The 19,608-nt window shown below is 39.2% G+C and overlaps 1 protein-coding gene across 3 annotated transcripts in view; it reads right to left on the bottom strand.

Annotated features, from left to right (window-relative positions):
* Positions 1–964: 964 nt before the first annotated feature.
* The window catches only part of RASA3 (RAS p21 protein activator 3), a 134,883-nt gene continuing 116,239 nt past the window's right edge, over positions 965–19,608 (bottom strand). For all 3 annotated transcript variants that reach the window (XM_075525282.1, XM_075525292.1, XM_075525302.1), the window contains 12 exons: positions 19,141–19,215; positions 18,483–18,606; positions 17,251–17,357; positions 16,522–16,599; positions 15,494–15,571; positions 14,860–14,933; positions 11,017–11,123; positions 9,979–10,061; positions 6,269–6,480; positions 5,373–5,476; positions 3,384–3,567; positions 965–2,790 (listed from right to left, as the gene is read on the bottom strand). In XM_075525282.1, the coding sequence (XP_075381397.1) occupies positions 2,715–2,790; positions 3,384–3,567; positions 5,373–5,476; positions 6,269–6,480; positions 9,979–10,061; positions 11,017–11,123; positions 14,860–14,933; positions 15,494–15,571; positions 16,522–16,599; positions 17,251–17,357; positions 18,483–18,606; positions 19,141–19,215 (1,302 nt within the window). In that variant the 3' untranslated portion in view covers positions 965–2,714. The remainder of the gene's footprint in view (positions 2,791–3,383; positions 3,568–5,372; positions 5,477–6,268; positions 6,481–9,978; positions 10,062–11,016; positions 11,124–14,859; positions 14,934–15,493; positions 15,572–16,521; positions 16,600–17,250; positions 17,358–18,482; positions 18,607–19,140; positions 19,216–19,608) is intronic.

The raw sequence follows: 19,608 nt of genomic DNA, 5'->3' as shown, positions 1-19,608 counted from the left end.
TACCTCATCTTACTTAAAACCTTGTTTGTTTTTAAAACAAGGTTTACAATTCCTCAGCAAAAAACACACGCTTGCGTAATTGTGGTCAAGTTCACCTTCACCAAGACACTGGTGATGTATCTTCCACCATCAGTTCGGTTTTCTTTCCTGGCTGTGGTTTACCTGTTAAACCACTACTGTCACTCAGCTACAGTGTGCCTGCAGAAGCTCTTCTCCAGAGGTTTCTCAGAAATGCACATCCGTGTTCTGGTGACAGAGACACCTGATACAGCAGTGGGAGTTACCTTGAACATGAGCTAGACTAACACGCTCCTGAATGAGCCAGTCAACAGTTTTCTATCCTGGAGGGGCTGTTGCCTAGCCTTCCTGCAAACACTCCCCCAACAGAACCACTGAGTGCAGCTTGTCACACAATGCCTCAGAGCCAAAGCTTGATCGACATGAGTATCCAGAGACGACTGCTAAGCTCCAGAAGACTGACTTGCACAAACCTCAGCATGCCCAAGGTTTTGCCACAGAACAGGTCCTATTAGAAGGTGGTTCCATAGGTCCATGAGCCAATATGCATGCGGGGTGCTGTGCTCTCAGCTCTTTCCTCCTGTCCTTTCAACATGGTCTCACCCCTCCCTTGCAGCAGCAACAGCTGTGTAATAACACGAGGAACCAGTTCAAGATGCTGATCTGGCTGAGCGATAACTGCTTTCTTTGCCAGAGTAGTTTATGGCTAGCCCAGGTGCCCAATCTAGTTCACTGCAGAGTCCCATGGGTGCAATGCTGACCCAAGAAAAGGGGTGGGGATGGGAGGAGGACCGAGGATGGGAGCCCCAGCAGAGCTCAGCAGCCCCAGCAGAGATTGGCTTACACTCACAAGGATCTCTGTCCATGGTCCAACTCTGAACAGCAGACACTGCCCCAGTGGCTACTGTGAATTTAAACAGACTCCAAATGTGCACGCAGTTTTCAGAAATAAAACATTTCTTTTAATTGGCAAGTAGAACACACGTTACAGGTCATTAGTATTTTATAAACAATATTAAGTTACAAATAGATGTTAAAAATTGCAGTTCATGGCAGCCAAAACCTCGGAGTCCAAAACGCATCTCTGCAATGCTTCATTACTTCCCTTTCCCCAGTCTGCTGGGTGAAGATGAATAAAAGATCATTTATGATCTGCTAGGAAGTGGTCTACCATATACTCAAACAAAAAGAAAACCTCATTGCTAAGAGCATCACTAACAAACAGAGGGATTCCAAGAACTTCAGCCATCTTAAATCATGTCAGATGCAATGAGGACACAGTTAAGAGTTACAAAGACACAGATATCTTCACATTAAACTGATAGTTCAATGCTTTCTGTTCCAATTCAGCTTAAAACCAACACTAGCTTCTACCCCACAGAAGCTTAAAGTCCATCATGCAGGCTTCTGTGCCATCAAAGCTAGATGTTCATAAATCAGACCCTTATACAGAGGAAAGTTACGGTGTACAACTGAACAGCATACATAAACATATATCTTATATTTAGGAGATCTTTATTCCCCTACTCAATGACTTTTGTTGGTATTAGTGAGATACACAGCTCATTCCATTTTCACTACACTCAGAATATTAACAAGTTACCATTATGCATGTTAAGATACTAAATATCCTTTAACAAGTCTCTTTAAAAAAGTATTTAAAAACATTTTTGGAAAAGTAGAAATCTATTTCCCAGAAAAGCAAGTGCTATGAAGATAGCATGGACTCCAGTGCTTAAACATCCTTTCAGAGAAAACCCATCTTGACGGCTTTTGTGCCAGGGAGTCAGTGTGTCTCAGCTGCCAGACTTGTATTCTATTCGTCCTTCTTGCTGTGGTGGTAAAAGGTAATAAAAATCAGCTTACCCTGCCTTTCAGTTAGCAGACTTTCAAAGATTACCATTCACTGGACTGCATAAGAGAGACATGTAGCTTTGACATAAGTTCATTTCTTTCTTACTCATATTTATAAGAGTCAGTTTTATTATACTGCTGAGATTGCATCTTCAAAACCAAAGTCTGCTGAACGTGTCTGGAGAAATGACTTTGTATCTCAAAAATATCAAGAGTACCATTCAGATCTGAATTTATGTTAAAAACTGTGCACATTTAGCAAAAATTATGCTGCTGTAAAAACAAAAGGCCTGCTCAGAATACAAGCTACAACGCAAGAGATTACACCAGAGGGTTTTTTCTCTGCTGTTTTTCTAAATGCAGGCATTAAAAGTAAAGTGTTACTAAGCTTTTCCTAAAAGAGCACGCAGGGGTGTGGCATAATATACATTAATCAGGAACAAAAAACAGTAACAAACAACCATTCTAGAAAATGCTGCATATTAGCAGCGTGCTTGGTTTCCGAAACATAAGGAATTGCATGGGAGTTGTCAAGATGAAGTCCACACACCTCGATCATTGAACTGATCACTAGATCCCAAGAAACCAAAGCAAATTTAAAAACACACATGACAACAACTGCCTAGAAGGCAGAGTTTTATCATCTGTCAATAACCAGATGAATAAAGTGCATAGCAACTATTATAACAGTTTCTTGAAAAGAGAGTATGTTTAGCAAGTCTCAAAGTTTGTAAGCTTGACACTTATCCATACATTTTGCTACATGTGTGGCTTCCCTTTTGTTTTGCTATTTAGCTTCACTGATCGACCCTTCAGCGCTGTCCTGCGATTTCCTTTGCACTTCATATGGAATGTGCTGAGATCTCTGACTGCTGCCTGATGTACGTCTGGAAGCTCTTGTCACCAATTGGATGTTCTCTAAAAGGAAAGAAAAAAAGGAAAAAGTACTATACATAGAATTTTCTGTCAGGACATCAGAATGTCAGAACAGAAAGTGAACAGACAAAACCTTTTCCCTAAGTTTGATTTTTCAAGAAGTTGTAATTGTAATGATAATACTGACTGACTTGAACTGGAAGAACTGACTGATTTAATTGATCCTTTTTGTCTGCCATGCGCAGAATGCTCCTTTATTTATGTGTACACAAAATACAGTCATGTGGCTGTATCAGCCACTCTTCCCATTTTTAAACCAACACTCTAAAATAAGCTGGTAAGTACATTATCTTCTGGTATTTATTGCTCATTCCACAAGCACAGGTTCAAAATTAAAAAACAACAAAACAAACCCCATGCTTATTTTTATGAATGAAACTGCATTAAAAAATAAGCACTTAAAAATTCCTTACAGTCCTTTAAAATATTGTGATATCAATCCTAAGTCACAGTCCTACTTTGTTTGTATTTGCAGGATCTTTTTTGAACATGAATATGGTGAAGACCAGAACATAAGCAAGGGAAATACCATTTCCCAGGGCTGTTACTCTGTTGGGACAACCCATTATACTTACTGGCTTCCATATTTTGTCTTCTTAAATTTATCCCTCTTATATTGAGCATGCTCCTGCTCTAAAGTTCCAACACCTTCAATAATCAGCTTTAGTGTTTTATACGTCTCCTTAGGGTCATCAATGATGAATGTAGAATATTCTTCCTCTTCAGGTCCATCATACACGGATTTGCTGCCACAGGCCTCTGGGGAAAAAAATAAAGTACAGGAATAGGTATCAGACAGGCAAGGGGAAAAAAGCGAGACAAGCAGACTAAAAATACTCAGTCCAGGGTTCATACAGTTCCTTGGTTTGCTTCTGTATGACCACCACAGAATTATGGCTGACATCAACAGCAACAGCAGCAGGAGCAGCCCTTTTGCTGGGCTGTTGGTAGGCACAGAGGCTGTCCCATGGCCATTCCCTCCTCGTCTCGTAAGGAAAGGGCAGCAAGCCTAGCAGCTGCTCCTGGCTTGGTGCGAAGCTGTCCTTTGCTGCACAAGCAATGCTTTCATCTCAATTACCACTAGCAGTACTCCATGCACACACTTTGGGAACTGTGACACAGGCTTAACTCTGCCACTGTGCTGCAGGGCTGGCCTGCACGAAGTCAAGTATTCACTTGTCAGAAGGACAGGTTGCATCCCTAAGCAGCAGCTAAGCAGCAAGTACAGCACTGCAAAACAGACTGAATTCAAAACAATTACAGGTTGAAGTAGTCACGTAAGATGTTTTACCACATCACCCCTAAAAGATTCATACAATAAGCATAAGCAGAATATGTCATGACTACTGCCTGGCTGCCTGCTTAAGGACATATCCTAAGAAGGGGCAAGTCATACTACCTTCCTATCTTACCAGGGAGCCTTCCTGGCTAAGAGATCAGGACACTGATTACACATGAACATTTGCAAGACATTCATCATGTGATCTACTTCTGCGTTGTAGCTGAGCATATCAGAAGGGGAGAGAGAATATTTTACTTTGTCTCTATTTTTCTCTAGCTTTCTAGCTTTACTGCTGTCTCAGTCTCAGCTTTTGAGTTACCTTCCCCTTGCTGCACTGTCTGTGCCAGACCTGCGTCCTTTTCCCTGACACTGAAACTCGATGCTGGCACTGGCAGTGAGGATTCGGAACAGGGGAAAGCTGGGCATTGGTTCAGACAGCTCGGAAGTGGTGGGGATCTTAAGTTTGCAATTGCACAGTGGCCAGGAATGGATTAAAGTGCTTTCCAATCTGTGTGTTCGACACCACTGGCTTATCTCATATTATAAAATAAAGTCCTATTTAAAGATCAGTGCCACAGTGAAGGCTTCCCTGCCACTCCTTGTGCTAAATTGGGATTTCAAGTCTGGCACCGTGTACACCGGATACTTTTCTTGGCATGCCTCCTAGTACTAACTTCCTCTGCTGTCTCTTCTTTCTTTTATCCTTCATGTCACATCTCTGCTCCCCTCAGCTCCTGAGGGTTTCCTAGCCCAAACTTCAGTTTTCAACATTTCACAGACATCCACAGGTCATCTTTTGCTGATAATTCCAAAAGAGCCTTCCTGAGAAACCATTTGTATCCAGCCTGTTCTTGGGATCTGAATCAGGGAATGCGCACATGACTTCTGGTAACACAAAACCATGTTCCACTGAAACCTCAACTTTGCTGGTGCTTCTTTTCAGAATCAGTAAACTTCTGGTTTAGTGCATGCTCTGATTTGTCAATTCAGAGCATCTAAGCAATGCTCTGTGCCTATGCTATTTTAGGATGCTGTGGTTAAGACCATATTTCAAACAACTGTTTATTATGCAAAGAACTTTGTACAGACTATGAGACTGCACACTGCACCAAAAATAATTCACACAACTGCCTCAAGACAGCAGAAGGGGAAACAAGTTAAATACTGGCCACTGTGTTCTAGGATGTGATTCGCAAGGCTGGTCTAGCTAGAACATACAATTTTTCACAGGTATTTTTGCCTTGCTAAGAGTATTGGAGATGCAATGATCTTTCATCCTCACCTTGCATTTTCTCCAATTTTGGCATATACAAGTTGAAAAGAGAGTAGATGCGCTCAGTTTCTCTATCTCCATCTATATCCAGTTGTATATTTGCTGGCAGGCCTCTGTAAGGCATCAGGAAGAGAGGCAGAAGTTATATGCTAAACAGTATATTATGGCACAAAAAGCACTTAACAAGGATGAAAGTAAAAGTGAGTACTTGTGAAAACCAACAGGTTGTATATAATGGAGCTCAAAACTTCCTATTTTTCCCAAAAGAAAAGGTAGACAAGTTCAGACTTCTTTATGCCTAGATTTATCCAGCATGCTTTCAGTCTGACTTGAAAGAGAGGACTGTATCAGTATTCAGACATTTTGGTGAATTAGTCCGCTATAACCAGATGGAGGAGCCAAAGCACTGAACTTTGAACCGTCCAGGTCTTATATTCTGAGACTAACTACCAGTACAGACTTGCTGCTTCTCTCATTTTAGATTAAAATAGTTTCCTACGAACCAGCCAGTACCTCTTCATTTAACAGAGAGCATGAGTGGGCCCCTTAGGAAAAGATCAGTTTAGAATTAAACCTAGAAACAGATTATTATCTGTTTCAGGAATTTACAAACAGGACATTGAAGGGATTTCTGACATTTTTACTAATGACAGATGATCAGAACCAAAGTATCTTATCCCACAGTCAACTCCTACCAATGTCTTGAACTCTAAAAATTTCAATATTTGACCAAGATATGCAGATACTGACAGTATCAGAAATAACAATAAAGATGGTCTTTGAAAACACCACGACGCCTGCACACCTGGCAGATCTTCTTGGTAATTGCATACCTGCAAGGCACACTGCAGAGACGCACATACCCCTGGCAATACCTAGACCAACAGCACGTTACCAATCCTTACCCTGTGCAGGGTGTGCAGCCAGGAGTATTATCTGCCGTAGCTTTACAGCAAAGCCAGTGGCCGTTAAGATAGGCAGAGGGATGGTAGACCGTGAGGCGCTTCTTATTGCATTGGCTAACTTTGGTGAGGATATCAATCCAGTCCTTGGCCTCCACACAATTATTTGCTTGGATATACAGGACTCTTCTTTCAGGCTGGATCACCTGGAACATCTGCAAATAAGGAAATAAGCCACAGAACAAACCACCAGAATGAGTTGGTGAACCTAAGACTGGGCTCAGACTGATGATTTATTAAAGGAAAAACACAGCATACTAAAAGAATGCACCAATAAATACATTTCAACACAAAACGAAGCAGCAAATTGTACCCTTAAAACAACAAGACCTTTCACCCGGTACAAGGAGTAAGATACTGTTCCTGTAGGAGATGATTTACAAACAGCTAATACCAACTTGCTGTTTGGGCCTCAACAAGATTTGTTGTCAGCCTCAGGGATGCAATTTTAGTAATGCTGCAGCTCCAAGTTTTGGAAGGCTGACAGAGGGACCCAACACAGGGCTGAAAGGAAATGCTAGTCAGCAGGGGGCAGAAAAGAGAAAAACAAGAGTTTGGATCCAGCCTCAGCGATAGCTTTGCTTTAATACTGCCACATCTCTCATCTTTTTAACACCTATTTTCAGCATGATTCTTTCCTTTTAATAACTTCCACGCTTCTGCACCCAACTATAGCTGTTATTAGCAAATCACAGCAATACACTTTCTCTTTAATCGCCATAGGGTGGTTCAAATAATTACACATTAATTCTGCATTATGGCTTGGGCACTGAAAATCTAAACTAGAGCTCTCCTGACTGTTCAAAATAGCTTGCAACCTAGAATAGCATAATCGCGTTTATTTTCCTCCTCTTGAAGAAGCAAGTTTCTGATGCACAGCCTTATTGCTTGATTATACTGATCATGCACTGAAGATAACTAAGCTCAAGTTAGTGATCTTAACTGCAAATTTTGGAAAGGCACATGTCAACCATGTTCATTTCCTCTAGCTTCTGCAAATACTTAATTTTAATGGGTTTTCCTCTCTCTCTCAGGTATTCCTAAATTATCCTTCCCCTCTCTACTTCTTCATTTGATTATTCAAATCATTAGACATTAAACTGCCCATATCATGTGGAATATTATTTTCCAAACAGCTGGTTTCTCTGTGCTACTTCAAAAAAAAAACCAAAGAGGCACAAAAACCCCCCACCCCACCAAAACTGAAATTCACTTTTGTCTATTACAAAGACCTGAAACATTGGCCTGAATTCTGCCACCTCGCTGTCAGGAGAATGTTGCAGGCTGGCACCAGGAGCAAACTCTTCTTCCCTTGTGACACTTTTAGGTGCACATCCTTCGAAGTAGCTTGCAAATATACTTGCTAAATTGTGAACGAACAGGTTTTTTAACTACAATGTCTCTTCTAACAGGAAAGGGAAAGCTCCAACAGTCATTTCCCTGGATTTAGTATCCTTATAGATGTCAGACAATTATTAGAAAGGCGCAACACACAAGAGCAGTGTAGGAGCTGCTAGTGTGATCAGTCCAGCACTGCCAAAATACACACCAAAGAGAGAGTCCTCTTAATAAAACTTTTCAGGGCGTAACTGGCAATTTGAGTTTGGAGAATAGGGAAGGAAGGAATGAGGAAGACAGGAGTGTGCAGCTCAACCCTCCGTTAACACAGAACTACAGGGAAAAGAATTTCATGTCCTGCTGGGGTAAATGGAGCCTTCTGCATTACAACAAAGGAACAGATTTAAGGAGTATGGCTTTGTGTAAGGGGATACCAACCTAAATGAACTAACATATGGCAACTGTTACTGAGAAGCCCACAACTAAGCCAAGAATTTCAAGTGGCTGCAAGACCTTTACACTACCAAAACCACCAGTTGCTTCTTAAACAACACAGAAGACCTGAACAGTACTTAAAGCCACCCCCATACCTCCCAAACTGTGCTTAAGGAAGGTGAAGGCTACTGGCCTTACTGCCAGACAGGGAGATTTATCAGGAGTGAGGAAGACACACTTGGTGCAATTCAGAGCACAGATACATAGAGAGTATTTATAGAAAATGTGGATCTTTAATCACACTTAGCACTCATGATGGAATATCCATTGCAAATACATCTGCTGTGGTGTTTTGAGAATTCTGTTCTTGCTGCAGTATTCTATTTATGTATGGCAAGATAAAAGGGAGTATATTAGCATGGGAAGGTGATAACGGTATTTTCTGCTGCTTATGGAAAGACTCTGAACCTTACTTTCCAGAATGGATGTATTCACCTTCATTTCCTAGGTAATACTTAATTTAAGCAACCAAAATAGCCCACAGTTTCTGATGTTAACAATAAAGGGATATTTGTCCTATAATAAATCTTTACAATAAAGGGATATTTTGGATGCATTCTACCCCAGTAGACTCAGCTAAGTTAAAGACTGCTGTCACTGAAGAGTTGATCAGAATTATAGCTCAGCTCCTCTCCACACACACTAAGTTATATCTCAATTGTGTGGCTACTTTTAGTTCAATCAAGTTATTTTGCAGAGTGCAGTTGGCAACAGTTCATCACATGTTACAGCTGCCTTCTGATAGCTTGAGAATTATTTTGCATCTTGGTTGCTTTTGCCTATGTAATTAACGTAAGTTACAAACACCAGAGCCACCCACCTACAGTACAACGAAGATGTGCTCTAGAAGCAAGTGAGCTGAAACTTACTCCACCTTTTAACACAGAGAGATATGCTACCCAAATAACACCTGAAACAGGGAAAATACTGAGGAGTCAAGCATTGTATTTCACTTTAATAAGAAGTGCTGTTTGAGGAACCTAATATCTGAGGGCAGGTTTGAGCACTGCCCTGCATGGTGTCCACAAGCAGCGTAGAAGGTAGGAAAGACTTAAAGGCAGAAAAGCTAAAAGTCACAACCATTTATGCGTATAAAGAAGTCTGTAGTAGATGCATGTTTAGAACTGGAAAACACTGAGCTGGTTTTTTGTTTATTTTTAAATAAAACTTTTTAAGGACTGTACTCAGGTTTACAGGCAGAAGACTATCAAAAAGGCTCCCACATCACCTAAATTGATCATGTCTAAGAACTGTTCTTACACAATGGTTGGTATGTCTCGCATACAGAAGTTGGCAGTAGTGTTCCATGCATGAGAAATACAGCTGTATTTTATCCCTCATGTGGCAATCAAAATGCTAAACCATACTGGCACAGCACAGGTGCTGTTTTGGCACATGACCTAACCCAAATATATATGCACTTTCATTAACCAATAAAGAAACCCTGATAGCTAAGAAAGAAGATGTGATCCTTCACAATTACAAGCAGCCAGTTCCTTCCCAAACAGAGAGGTCTGACAGAAAGGGCAGGGACTCGATTATCTTACCTGTGTCTGACATTACAGAGCCCAGACAGCTGATCAGCAGTGGTCAGTACTGAGTGTGCTGCAGATCACGAAACCCAAAGACTGCTGACTGGGCTGTTAAGAATCTGAATGGGCTGTACTTTTGGAAACTCCTGCTACTATATACAGAACAAGCAGCTGTGGTTGTACATCTTTCAACAGAAACCCAATCCAGGTTACAAAAGGGAAAAAGGCGATTAGGCTGGTGGATCTAGACCAGCCTAACAAGTAAATTAATGAAGATGACCTACTTACATTTTTCATTTTAAAGGATTCCTCCTCCAGTCTTTCCACTGCCAGAATATTTTCAATTGGAATGCTACACAGAGGGTGATCACCTGCAGAACACACACACAGAGATACTGAACAACTTATTCACAACTCAACTTCACCCTCTGCCCTTATTCTAAGGGCTGATTCAGTTCCTTTGAAGATCATTTTGACTGCACAAGAAAAAAAAAAATCTTTCACTTAGCAGGGATTTACTAGCATGGTCCTTAAGTATTATCTTAAGTTCATTTCTGTTTTCAGCTGCACTACATTATGCTAGCAAACCTCTCAGAAACTGATTACTGCAGCAGGACGCAGTATATTTCCTGAGAAGGTGACAATGAAAGAAATCATTCCTGTCAGCTCAACTGAACTAGGTCGATGGCGGTGACGTAAGATCTCAAAGCTGAGTGTGAAATGATGACTGGCATGATCTGAACATGTTTCCTTATCTTTGTCACTCCCTGTGTATTTATATGATGGAAGGAAGCGGTATTCATTGTGTACTACTGAACAAACAGGAACAATTTGTGAAAAGCAAAATCCTTGATGTTAGGCAACATTAAGTGAAACATTTTTGCTAATTCAAAGCTTGTAGGCAAATCCCTGCCTACTGCAGCCAGTTGTGCCAATGCTACAGAATTTATGAGAACAAGCTGAGATGCATCTGAGAATGTTCAATACAAACCCAAATCGCAGCATTAGGTATTTGTATCCTAAGTTTTGTTTCCTTGGACTATCTTCTACGTAACTGTGAAACCTACAGATGATGTTGACAACTGATATTGGACAAATGCTATCAAATATTCTGCTAATTTATAGGGTACCATGCTATCCAAGAAGCTTCTCTAACAGTCAGTACGGACATACTAAAAAAAGGGCAAGAACATACAGGCTGACAGACTCGCCTGCACTGTGCCTTCTACAGTTACAGATCTAGATCTCAGTCTTCTGTTCTTACACAATCCTTATGTTTAATCTTCACTTTAATGTGTCAAAAAAAGACTGGCAAACCCTTGTTACCTTTGCTTTTCTGATAGGTAAACTCATGGTTTGTCAGGCGAAACCATCTCTTCTTGAAGTTTTTCATACCAAATCGTTTTCTTCCTTGTGCTCTCTTGATCATGAACCTAGTAAACAGGACAACAGTTGTTACAATACACCAGATTTTATATATACATGCATATAAATATATGCATACATATAAAATATGTATTTATGTATACAGATTTATACATATATACACACATACATGATGGCACTTGTGAAGCTTTAGGAGGGGACACACAGTGTTTTCTAATTATTGAGGCCTCATCTTGACAAGGAAAGGAAAGTCACATTTGGATAGGTTAGTGCATCTGTTAGTTAAGCCTGTCCTTTTTCCAGATCTAGACAAGGGGCAAGACATGTAGCTTGACTTGTAGTCTACATACGGGTTCTAGTTAGTTAGCTGAACTGCAGCTTATGCCCGGTTCCTCAGTTACAAATGCAGCTAAATGGTTTCCTACTACAGCAGAAAAAGGGCAGAACACGGTTAGTACTGCTCTGCTAAGCTTGTTAACTATACAAGCTTTTTTTATTACTCTTTTAAAGCTGTGAGAAAGCTCAAAAGTTTAGAGTATGTTCAATAATTAAAAGGCAGGTGTAAGGCCTCTGGAGCACAGGGACTGTACCCTTACATGCTTTAGTCGCTCTCAAGCTCTAGAAACAAAACCAGGATGTTCCACAGCTCCTTTTGCAACTGCACATTGATGCTGCAGTTGGAAACACGTTTTCAATTACATACAAAGCAATCTGATAGCTGAAAGCTAGAAGCCCCCACCCCCTGCTTTTTTGGCAAAGGAGGGGCGTTCCTTTAGTGAGTTGTCAGTTTTAATTAACTTCAAACTTGAATTAGCTTACAAGAAACTGCGATGCATCCACCACCTTCCTAACCACTACATCAATCCAAAAGCTTCAAGGTGACTTTGGAAACCCTAGTGACTTCATACTGCTCAGCACCACTTTTGGTGGAAAAAAATGTGCATGCATATGCAGTAGTTGGTAACAGCTACGCTACACATTACATTAACTATTGTGCCAAATACAGGATTGTATAATGGAGCCAGTAAGAACTACTTACTACAGAATACTTTTTATCAAGTAGGAAGGCACTATACAGCAAAAGAGCACACCGAGAGAACAGTGAATGATCTGGTTGAAGATTTTCAACATCAGCGGTAAAATGCTTAGAACAGCTAATACTGTTTCTTGCTTCTGGTACCTTCAGTCAGAAACAGCTACATTGCACCCAACCGAATCACAGGTCTGTTTAAAGCTCAAACAGAAACCCAAGTTCCTTCAGACTTTAACTGCTTTGTAACCAGCTGGGCTGGTGCCTGCTGCCCATTCCAAGTTGTGCGGGCAAAAGCTGACAAGGACTGTATACAGCAACAGATTTTTTTTTTAAATCATTTATAGTTACATGCCTTTCATTCTTAAAATGGTCAGTTACTGTCTCGGTCATTATTCTTGGATTACTTGAGAAATATTTAATAAAACCATATGATTCACGTCATCACCAGACGCACTGGCGGTAGACTTAATATTTCAAGGTTAAGGCACATTTCAAGGGAAGAGCAGATACCCTTGGGCTGGACAATATGCTCTTCAAGGTAGTTTCTCTTCCTTCTCATGCCAACACTTAAAAGGTGACTTAAAACTGCAAACTCCTACAGAGCCTCCCTCTTTGAAAAATGCAAACTCCATACTGCAGAGCTAAGAGCACATTTCTAATTAAATTCTTCATAGCTGACATAGAATTTGCTTTTATTTCCCACAGATAGGTGACAAGCATTCAAAGCCACAGAAGTTATAAGGTGAATTTAAAGGATTTATTTGTTTCTAACATCCGCAGAATGTGTAAGAAGTCAGAGCAAATGGTCAGAAGCATGAAGGGAAAAATGTCTAAGATAAAACCCATTTCAGTGCTGGGTGGCTGGAGAGAGTTTCTTCCCATGTTTATGGTAGACCTGAGTTTGGATCTGCCTTAGCCTTGCCTGGAAGCATCAGTATGCCCCTTTCACCTACAAGAATGGCAGGACTGGTTCTCCTTTTAATTCTCTTCCTTTTGGAAAGAACCAGGCAGACAGCTGCTAAGCAGTGATGGCATGGTCAATGCCAGGAAACCCAAGTGCCAGTGACTAATCTGTGGTATGGTACGTTCATTCAAAAGTACATATGCTATAGCTTTCCATCTAGATACTCTTAACAGAAGCAAAGATAGATTAAAAAACCAAAAGCAAACAAAAACATTGCAAACACAAACAGAAACCCCACTAACCAGCCAATCAATACAGAGAAGAATCAAATCAAAGGCTGTGAAAATACCCACCCACTCCCCATGATATAACAATGCAAAATGTCAGGAAAAATAGACAGCTGAAGGCCATACCTTAACCTTGAGACCAATTTATGTGAATGCTACTTAAGAAGTGCCTAGAAAATGTATGGCCACTTCTTAATCACTTCCAGTGAGTTCACTGGGATCTATACACTGAATATTAAGCAAATCTCAGTGCTTCTCGGAGCCTCTGCCTACAGATAAAAGTCCTTTATTCTCTATTTAGAGCAGGTGTTTGTTTTAAGGAAGGAAAAAAAAAAAAAAAAAGAGTTGGTCAACATCAAGAAATAGATAACGAAATGTTCTCTGCTGGGTTTACACAGGCATTTCAGGATTGTTAAACAGAGCACTTCCTCCCCGAAGTTAAGTCAGACAAGTCTACTGCTGCAAAGGAAGGGTATGCTGTCAGCCAGTAGCTACAGCAAAGCACCAACTGCCCCTACCATCTTACCTGCATGAACTATTACCATCAACTTTCTTTACTGTTAGTTTAAGAGTCCTTACAACAGCAGCCACAGGCCGAGCAAGAAAAGACAGAAAAAAATCAGACAGGAGCAAAAGAAAGACAGAGGCAGAAAAAATAATGTTTTAGAGTTAGAGGGAAAATGTTACAAACTATACATTTATTTTCAAAAACAAAAGAATGATAAATGTACAGAATTAAAATAGATAAACTTGCTTCTAGGGACAGACGGTCATCAGAGAAGTGACGTGAACTGCAGAAGTTAACTGGAAGGCATTGTCATGTTTTAACCAAAACCCTAATTTTTGCATGACTTAAGAGCTACCATGAAAGCTTACTTTCAAGCAGAGCTCTGACAGGAAGAATTTGGATTTTTTACTTTCTTCCTCCCAGCTCAAAGAAGCTGTTTCCACAGTGCACTTAGATGATATTAACAACTCAGTTTGGTAACACAAAAAATGTCAACAATTAGTATCTAAAACTAATACAGCATATGGAACATGCTTCCAGAAAAAGGAAAGGTACTAAAACTAGAAACTGTTCCAAGTGCACCACAAATTTTCCTCAAAATGGCCATGATAATGATTAGCATATGGATCTTACAGGGCAGCAAAAGCAAATTCCATTTGCAGGCTTTGCCCTCACTAAGATATTCAGTATCTACCTTCACAGTGGAATTTTACAGCTTTTGTTCACTGGAGTTCAGAAAAAAAAAAAATTCAACTTGATTTTAACACAATGCTGATTTAAGTTTCTTTTGCCTTAGCTGTGCTAATTAAGTTGTACAGGCTTCTTTTTCCTCCACTTATTTCAAAACATACTTAAATTAAAATGTTTAAATCAAATGAAAAGATGTTAAAATCAGCTACAGCAGCCACAGAGAGTAGAAATAGCAACACAAGAATATTCCTACATTCTTCTCTGAACACATGGATGGAATGGGGTGGCAGAAAAAAAAATAGCTGCCTTAGAATGGTAGCAAGCACACAAGTAGAGGGTTTTGTTGCACATGCATGCTTACCCTTCTTTAAGCAATATAGGTTGCTCTATGCTCTTGTGATCTCTCCTTCCCGAAGATGAAATTAAATCTAGAAACTAAAAGGTGAACAAAAAGCATAGATAAAAATGACAGTACCACACTACCCAAATTAAAATCTTTAACATTCGTACAGCAGAGAACTACAAGAAAACACTGTACAAGTAGTTAAACAGAAGGTAATGGCAGAAACTTGAGGAATTTGGGAGGTTTCCTGGGTTGTAAACTAAAAATAGCACAAATGCTCTTAAGCAGAAAAACTGCAGATGACCAATGCTTCTTGTGCTTCTCCTTCATTATATGTACCTTTCACTTCCTTTTGGACTAAGCAATTTTCATCACAGATCTGCAGCATCCTATGAAGCATGCACATGTCTCAAGCTCTAAGCAGCAGCTTGTTAATCCAACCTAATTACTAAGTAGAATTAGATCCAAAGAGATTTTACAATTGACTTGAACTAATTTGATAAAAGTTTCTTGAATATTACAGTTATCAGGAGTCTGCTTTTTCCAGCACATGCTTCTTGGTTTACAAACAGTACGTATTACATTCTAGGATACTGAGCATCAGCTTCAACAACACAGCAGGATTTTCAGAACATTCACATGCATTACTTACATTTTTTACTGCATCTGCATATTTCTGCTCATTAAAATAGTCATAAAAAGTAGCCATGTAGGATTCCTTGAAATTGGCCTGAAATACAAAGCCAAAACCATGCTTATCATAATACAGTTTATATAGAAAATGTTATTGTTAACAGCAGTAGACCATGAGGCAAGCCACCGCCAGATAAGAGGGTTTTTTTCTGGCCAGAGGTAAAATAAGCAAAGCACTACTTTCATGTCATACAGCACACATTCAGTAGTACCAAATTTTTATTTCAAAAAGGTAGCAGACTCCATTTCAAATGTTCAGTTACTGCAGTTAATAATGCATTCTTCAAAAGCTTCCAACTTCTACTTTGGCTTTTAATCTTTGTCCTAAAAGAAGCTGACAAAGTGTGAGAGAAGGAATTCTATTGTCTTGAAGGATTTGTAATCGAGGTACAGATTCATCTACAGTTGCCTGTGTGAATCCTAAATAGACCACCAGTGACCCCAAATTACCATAGCAGTGTGGTGACTTAGGTACATAAGTTCTATTTCAATCAAACATCCAGAGCACGGGCATTTAGATCTAAGCTCACCATTGACTGGCAGAAAACTGAACCGGTATGAAAAGCAAAGCATAGCCCTTCCCCTTACTGCGTGATTCTTCTCAGTTGAGCTTTAAAATACTGAAACAATCTGTAAAGCCCTGTACAGCTGCTATCATGTACTGGAGGCAAGTAGAGAACTTCAACGGTTTTCCTGATCACTATCTTTCTTCCAGAAGGAAGGAATGGAAAAGCCCTGGAACAGACTTCTAGGTTGGTCACACAAATTTGCTTTACTGAAATCTAGTTCAGATTAAGACAGATTTAGTTTTCCTGTGAGCATGAGAGGCTTATAATCAAAGCAATCATAACCAGTTTTGCATAAGCCTAGTGCAACTCAAGCGTTTTAAAGGCTTAATTACAATGAGTGATAAAAGATTAAAAGGAAAAAAAAAAAAAGAAAATCACTTTCCTGAATTGAGCCTTTAAATGAAAATGGCATACTTACAGATTTAGATTTTGATAAGCTGCCTAGCGTTTGAATGGTTTTAGAGATAAGTGTCAAAGTTCGAGAAGTCTGAGGATCCTAGGAAAGAGAACAATATTATATGGACTAGCTATTTAAAATATGGAACAGAGGAAGGTAAACTTCATTTCTTCCTTCTTATTTCACTTGCAGAAAAATAACATAAAATTAGAAAAGACCCAATAATACACTACAGGAAAAAAATTGCCTTTTTAAAGGCTTTTGACTCTTAAGCCATCATGTTTCATAGCTACCCTGTTGCTCTTCAGAGAACCAAAGGTGATCACTTACAAAACAAAACCAGAGATTTCTGTCTTGAAGACTGTCCAGGTCCTCCCCACTCCCAATAAGAACAACTACTAAAAGTCTTGAATAAGTTGCTTTAACATCCAAAACATTTCCAACATTGCTGACAATCAATCCAGCATTAATGTAATGTGGCAAAAATGAAGCAGTGACCATCTTTTTCCACAGCAGCTTAGACCATCTACTTTGTTTGTCCTTAAATTTCACTGTTCCTCCCATACCTCCCAAGTTCTTCACATACACAGTCATTCAACATATGCTTCATATCCAAGACGTAGCAGATCTTTGAACTAACAAAGGTACTTCTCCTAAAGGCTATTAAAAGAACTGAAGAAAGAATCCTGATAGACAGACTATGGTGAAAGAGACATATACATAGCTAGAAAAAATTGATACAGTACTTACTGGATGGTGTGGTGTAAGCTGAAAAAGGTTTGGAGAAAGAATGGCAGGAGCAAAGAATCTCAGGAAAATAAAGCTGCTGACAGCTGTATACCTCACATCTAGGTCACCTATTAAAAAAAAGACCTTTACTCAGCATTTCAATAATCCTCCCTTAAAAACCTTCTGAAATTACCAGAATGCCTTCAGAAAGCTAACTCAAGCATGTGCTGGAAACATATATATTTGCGAGTTACAGTATTAACTGATGATGGAGGATTCGGAGCCAGAGATTGGCTAGCATAAACCAAGGAAATGTCAATGACAGCGTTTTAAAAAGAAGCGAGTTCACAACACAGGCTACAAGAAGAACACCATTCATTTTTCCACTGCACAGGGAAATTCATACAAACATCTGCTATTCCATCTATGCAACTAAAGTATGATGAATAACTTGCATAGTTTACGCAACGTTCAGCACAGAGACCAACTCTCAGTTATCTAGCTATAGCCCCGAGCACAAGTGCTATACAGACTCCTAATGTATCTATTCCAGTTGGTGATTACAGAAAATAAAATTTATTTATTTATTTCTACATAAAATAAAGAGCATGACAGCACAAATCAATGGCTTTCTGCTTGAGCTTCTCTACTATGAAGTGACTGTTTAAAAGCTGAACTTGTACTACTCTCTCTAAAACGTCCTTATTGTAATCTGCTTCCCTTCATGAAAATACACAGGTTAGTTGTTTTGCTCAATTCCGGTTTTATATTGGCTGCTCATTCTTGCAGAGCCAAAACTGCAGGAGGGAGCGGAAAGAATTCTCTCTTGACAGCCAGAAAACCTTTGCAGCACATGGGCCTCCTAGGGCAATGAGCTTGCAATGACTCCAATAATTTATAGATTGGCCTTTATTACAGATTGACGTATGAGCAGAAGATAATTCAGCTGCATGGAGTCTGCAGAATGAGCCATTACAAAAACCTGGACATTTGAAAACTGAGCATACTTTGCAAATACTGAAATCATAAATACATACCATCATAATGCTCTTCTTAAATGCTGTTTTCCTTTGAAAGATGTTTAAGGAAAACTCATACAAGCATTAATAGTCATGTTCTTTGTGGAATGAATAATCAAGGAAAAACCTTGCTGTTCAATTACTAAATCCATCATGGATCATGAAGACTGCCAGACTACACCTACATTTAAAAGCTATCAGTGATGTAAAATAAAAAAATATATAGAAACTCACCTTGAAAACGTTTGGCAGCTGATTCTCTCAGTGAAAAGAAAATATCGCACATCACTGTAGGGCAGCTTACACCAGATTTTGTAATTACAGTAAAAATGCGATCAACATACTGCCTCAGATTCTCCTGAAAAATGCAATGATTATGACAAAATTAGTAACACTTTCTGCTGTGGAAAGTGGTATTATTCCTGGTTTTATTCGTAATTGCATCATTAAAAGATTCTCACTTTCAACATTATATACTTGCAAAACAATCTCACACTCAATGATACTCTTTGGTAAATGCACATATTCAAGTACAAGAGTAAAAATATCATTCCTATCAAAAACAAACATCAAGTGATATGGCTGTATGGCATATCGTTACTTTTCGTAGCACCATTTTCTACGTCATCAGTAGAGCCACAGGCTAAGTTATCCTTGTCCTCAAAGGTGGGGGGAGAAGTGATTAACATTCTACAGATATTCTTTACATTTATAGCATAATGTAAAGCCGCTGTAAAATAATTATAAAATAATTATAACAGTTTGTGGTGTTAAGAAAGCTTCCAGTGTATTCTAATGAATGACAAAACTATTTGCAACATCAAACATCTGAGGACCTCAGTTAAAGTTGATAGTGTAAACAGAGACTATATCTTCAAAATCTAATGCATACCCTGTTATTTTCCAGGTTTTCACCATCTTTTAATTTCACAGGATCGATTTCACAAGGTTTATGGACCTGGCAGATCTAGAAAAAAAAAGTAGTGAACACTTAATATATCAATTCACCTTCAAGTAGAAAAAGTTTTGTAAAAAGCATAATCTGTTAGGTTTTTGGGGTAAAAGGCAAAAGCCAACTTTACAAATTGTACTTTTTTCTTTTGACAAAGCATCAAAGGTAAATTACATGTGATCTTTATTTTTTCCCCAAAAAGTAGCATTAATTTGTTCTACCTTTTCCTTCAACTGAAATGAAGAATTGTTCATTAGACTCTCTCAAGCAAGACTGTTCAAGAAAAGTCCTCTTTTACCAAAACAGTCGACTTTGAAAGTATATCTATATTCTTTAAAAACTTGACATTTTTGATGAAACCTTACAACAACAGCTGAAGAAACTGTCAAATCATTTAAAGGAAGTCTG

The sequence above is a fragment of the Mycteria americana genome, chromosome 1 (genome assembly GCF_035582795.1).
Source record: "Mycteria americana isolate JAX WOST 10 ecotype Jacksonville Zoo and Gardens chromosome 1, USCA_MyAme_1.0, whole genome shotgun sequence".
NCBI lineage: Eukaryota > Metazoa > Chordata > Aves > Ciconiiformes > Ciconiidae > Mycteria > Mycteria americana.
The sequence above is the reverse complement of the archived record's forward strand: the minus strand, read 5'-3'. Positions and strand labels throughout refer to the sequence as shown.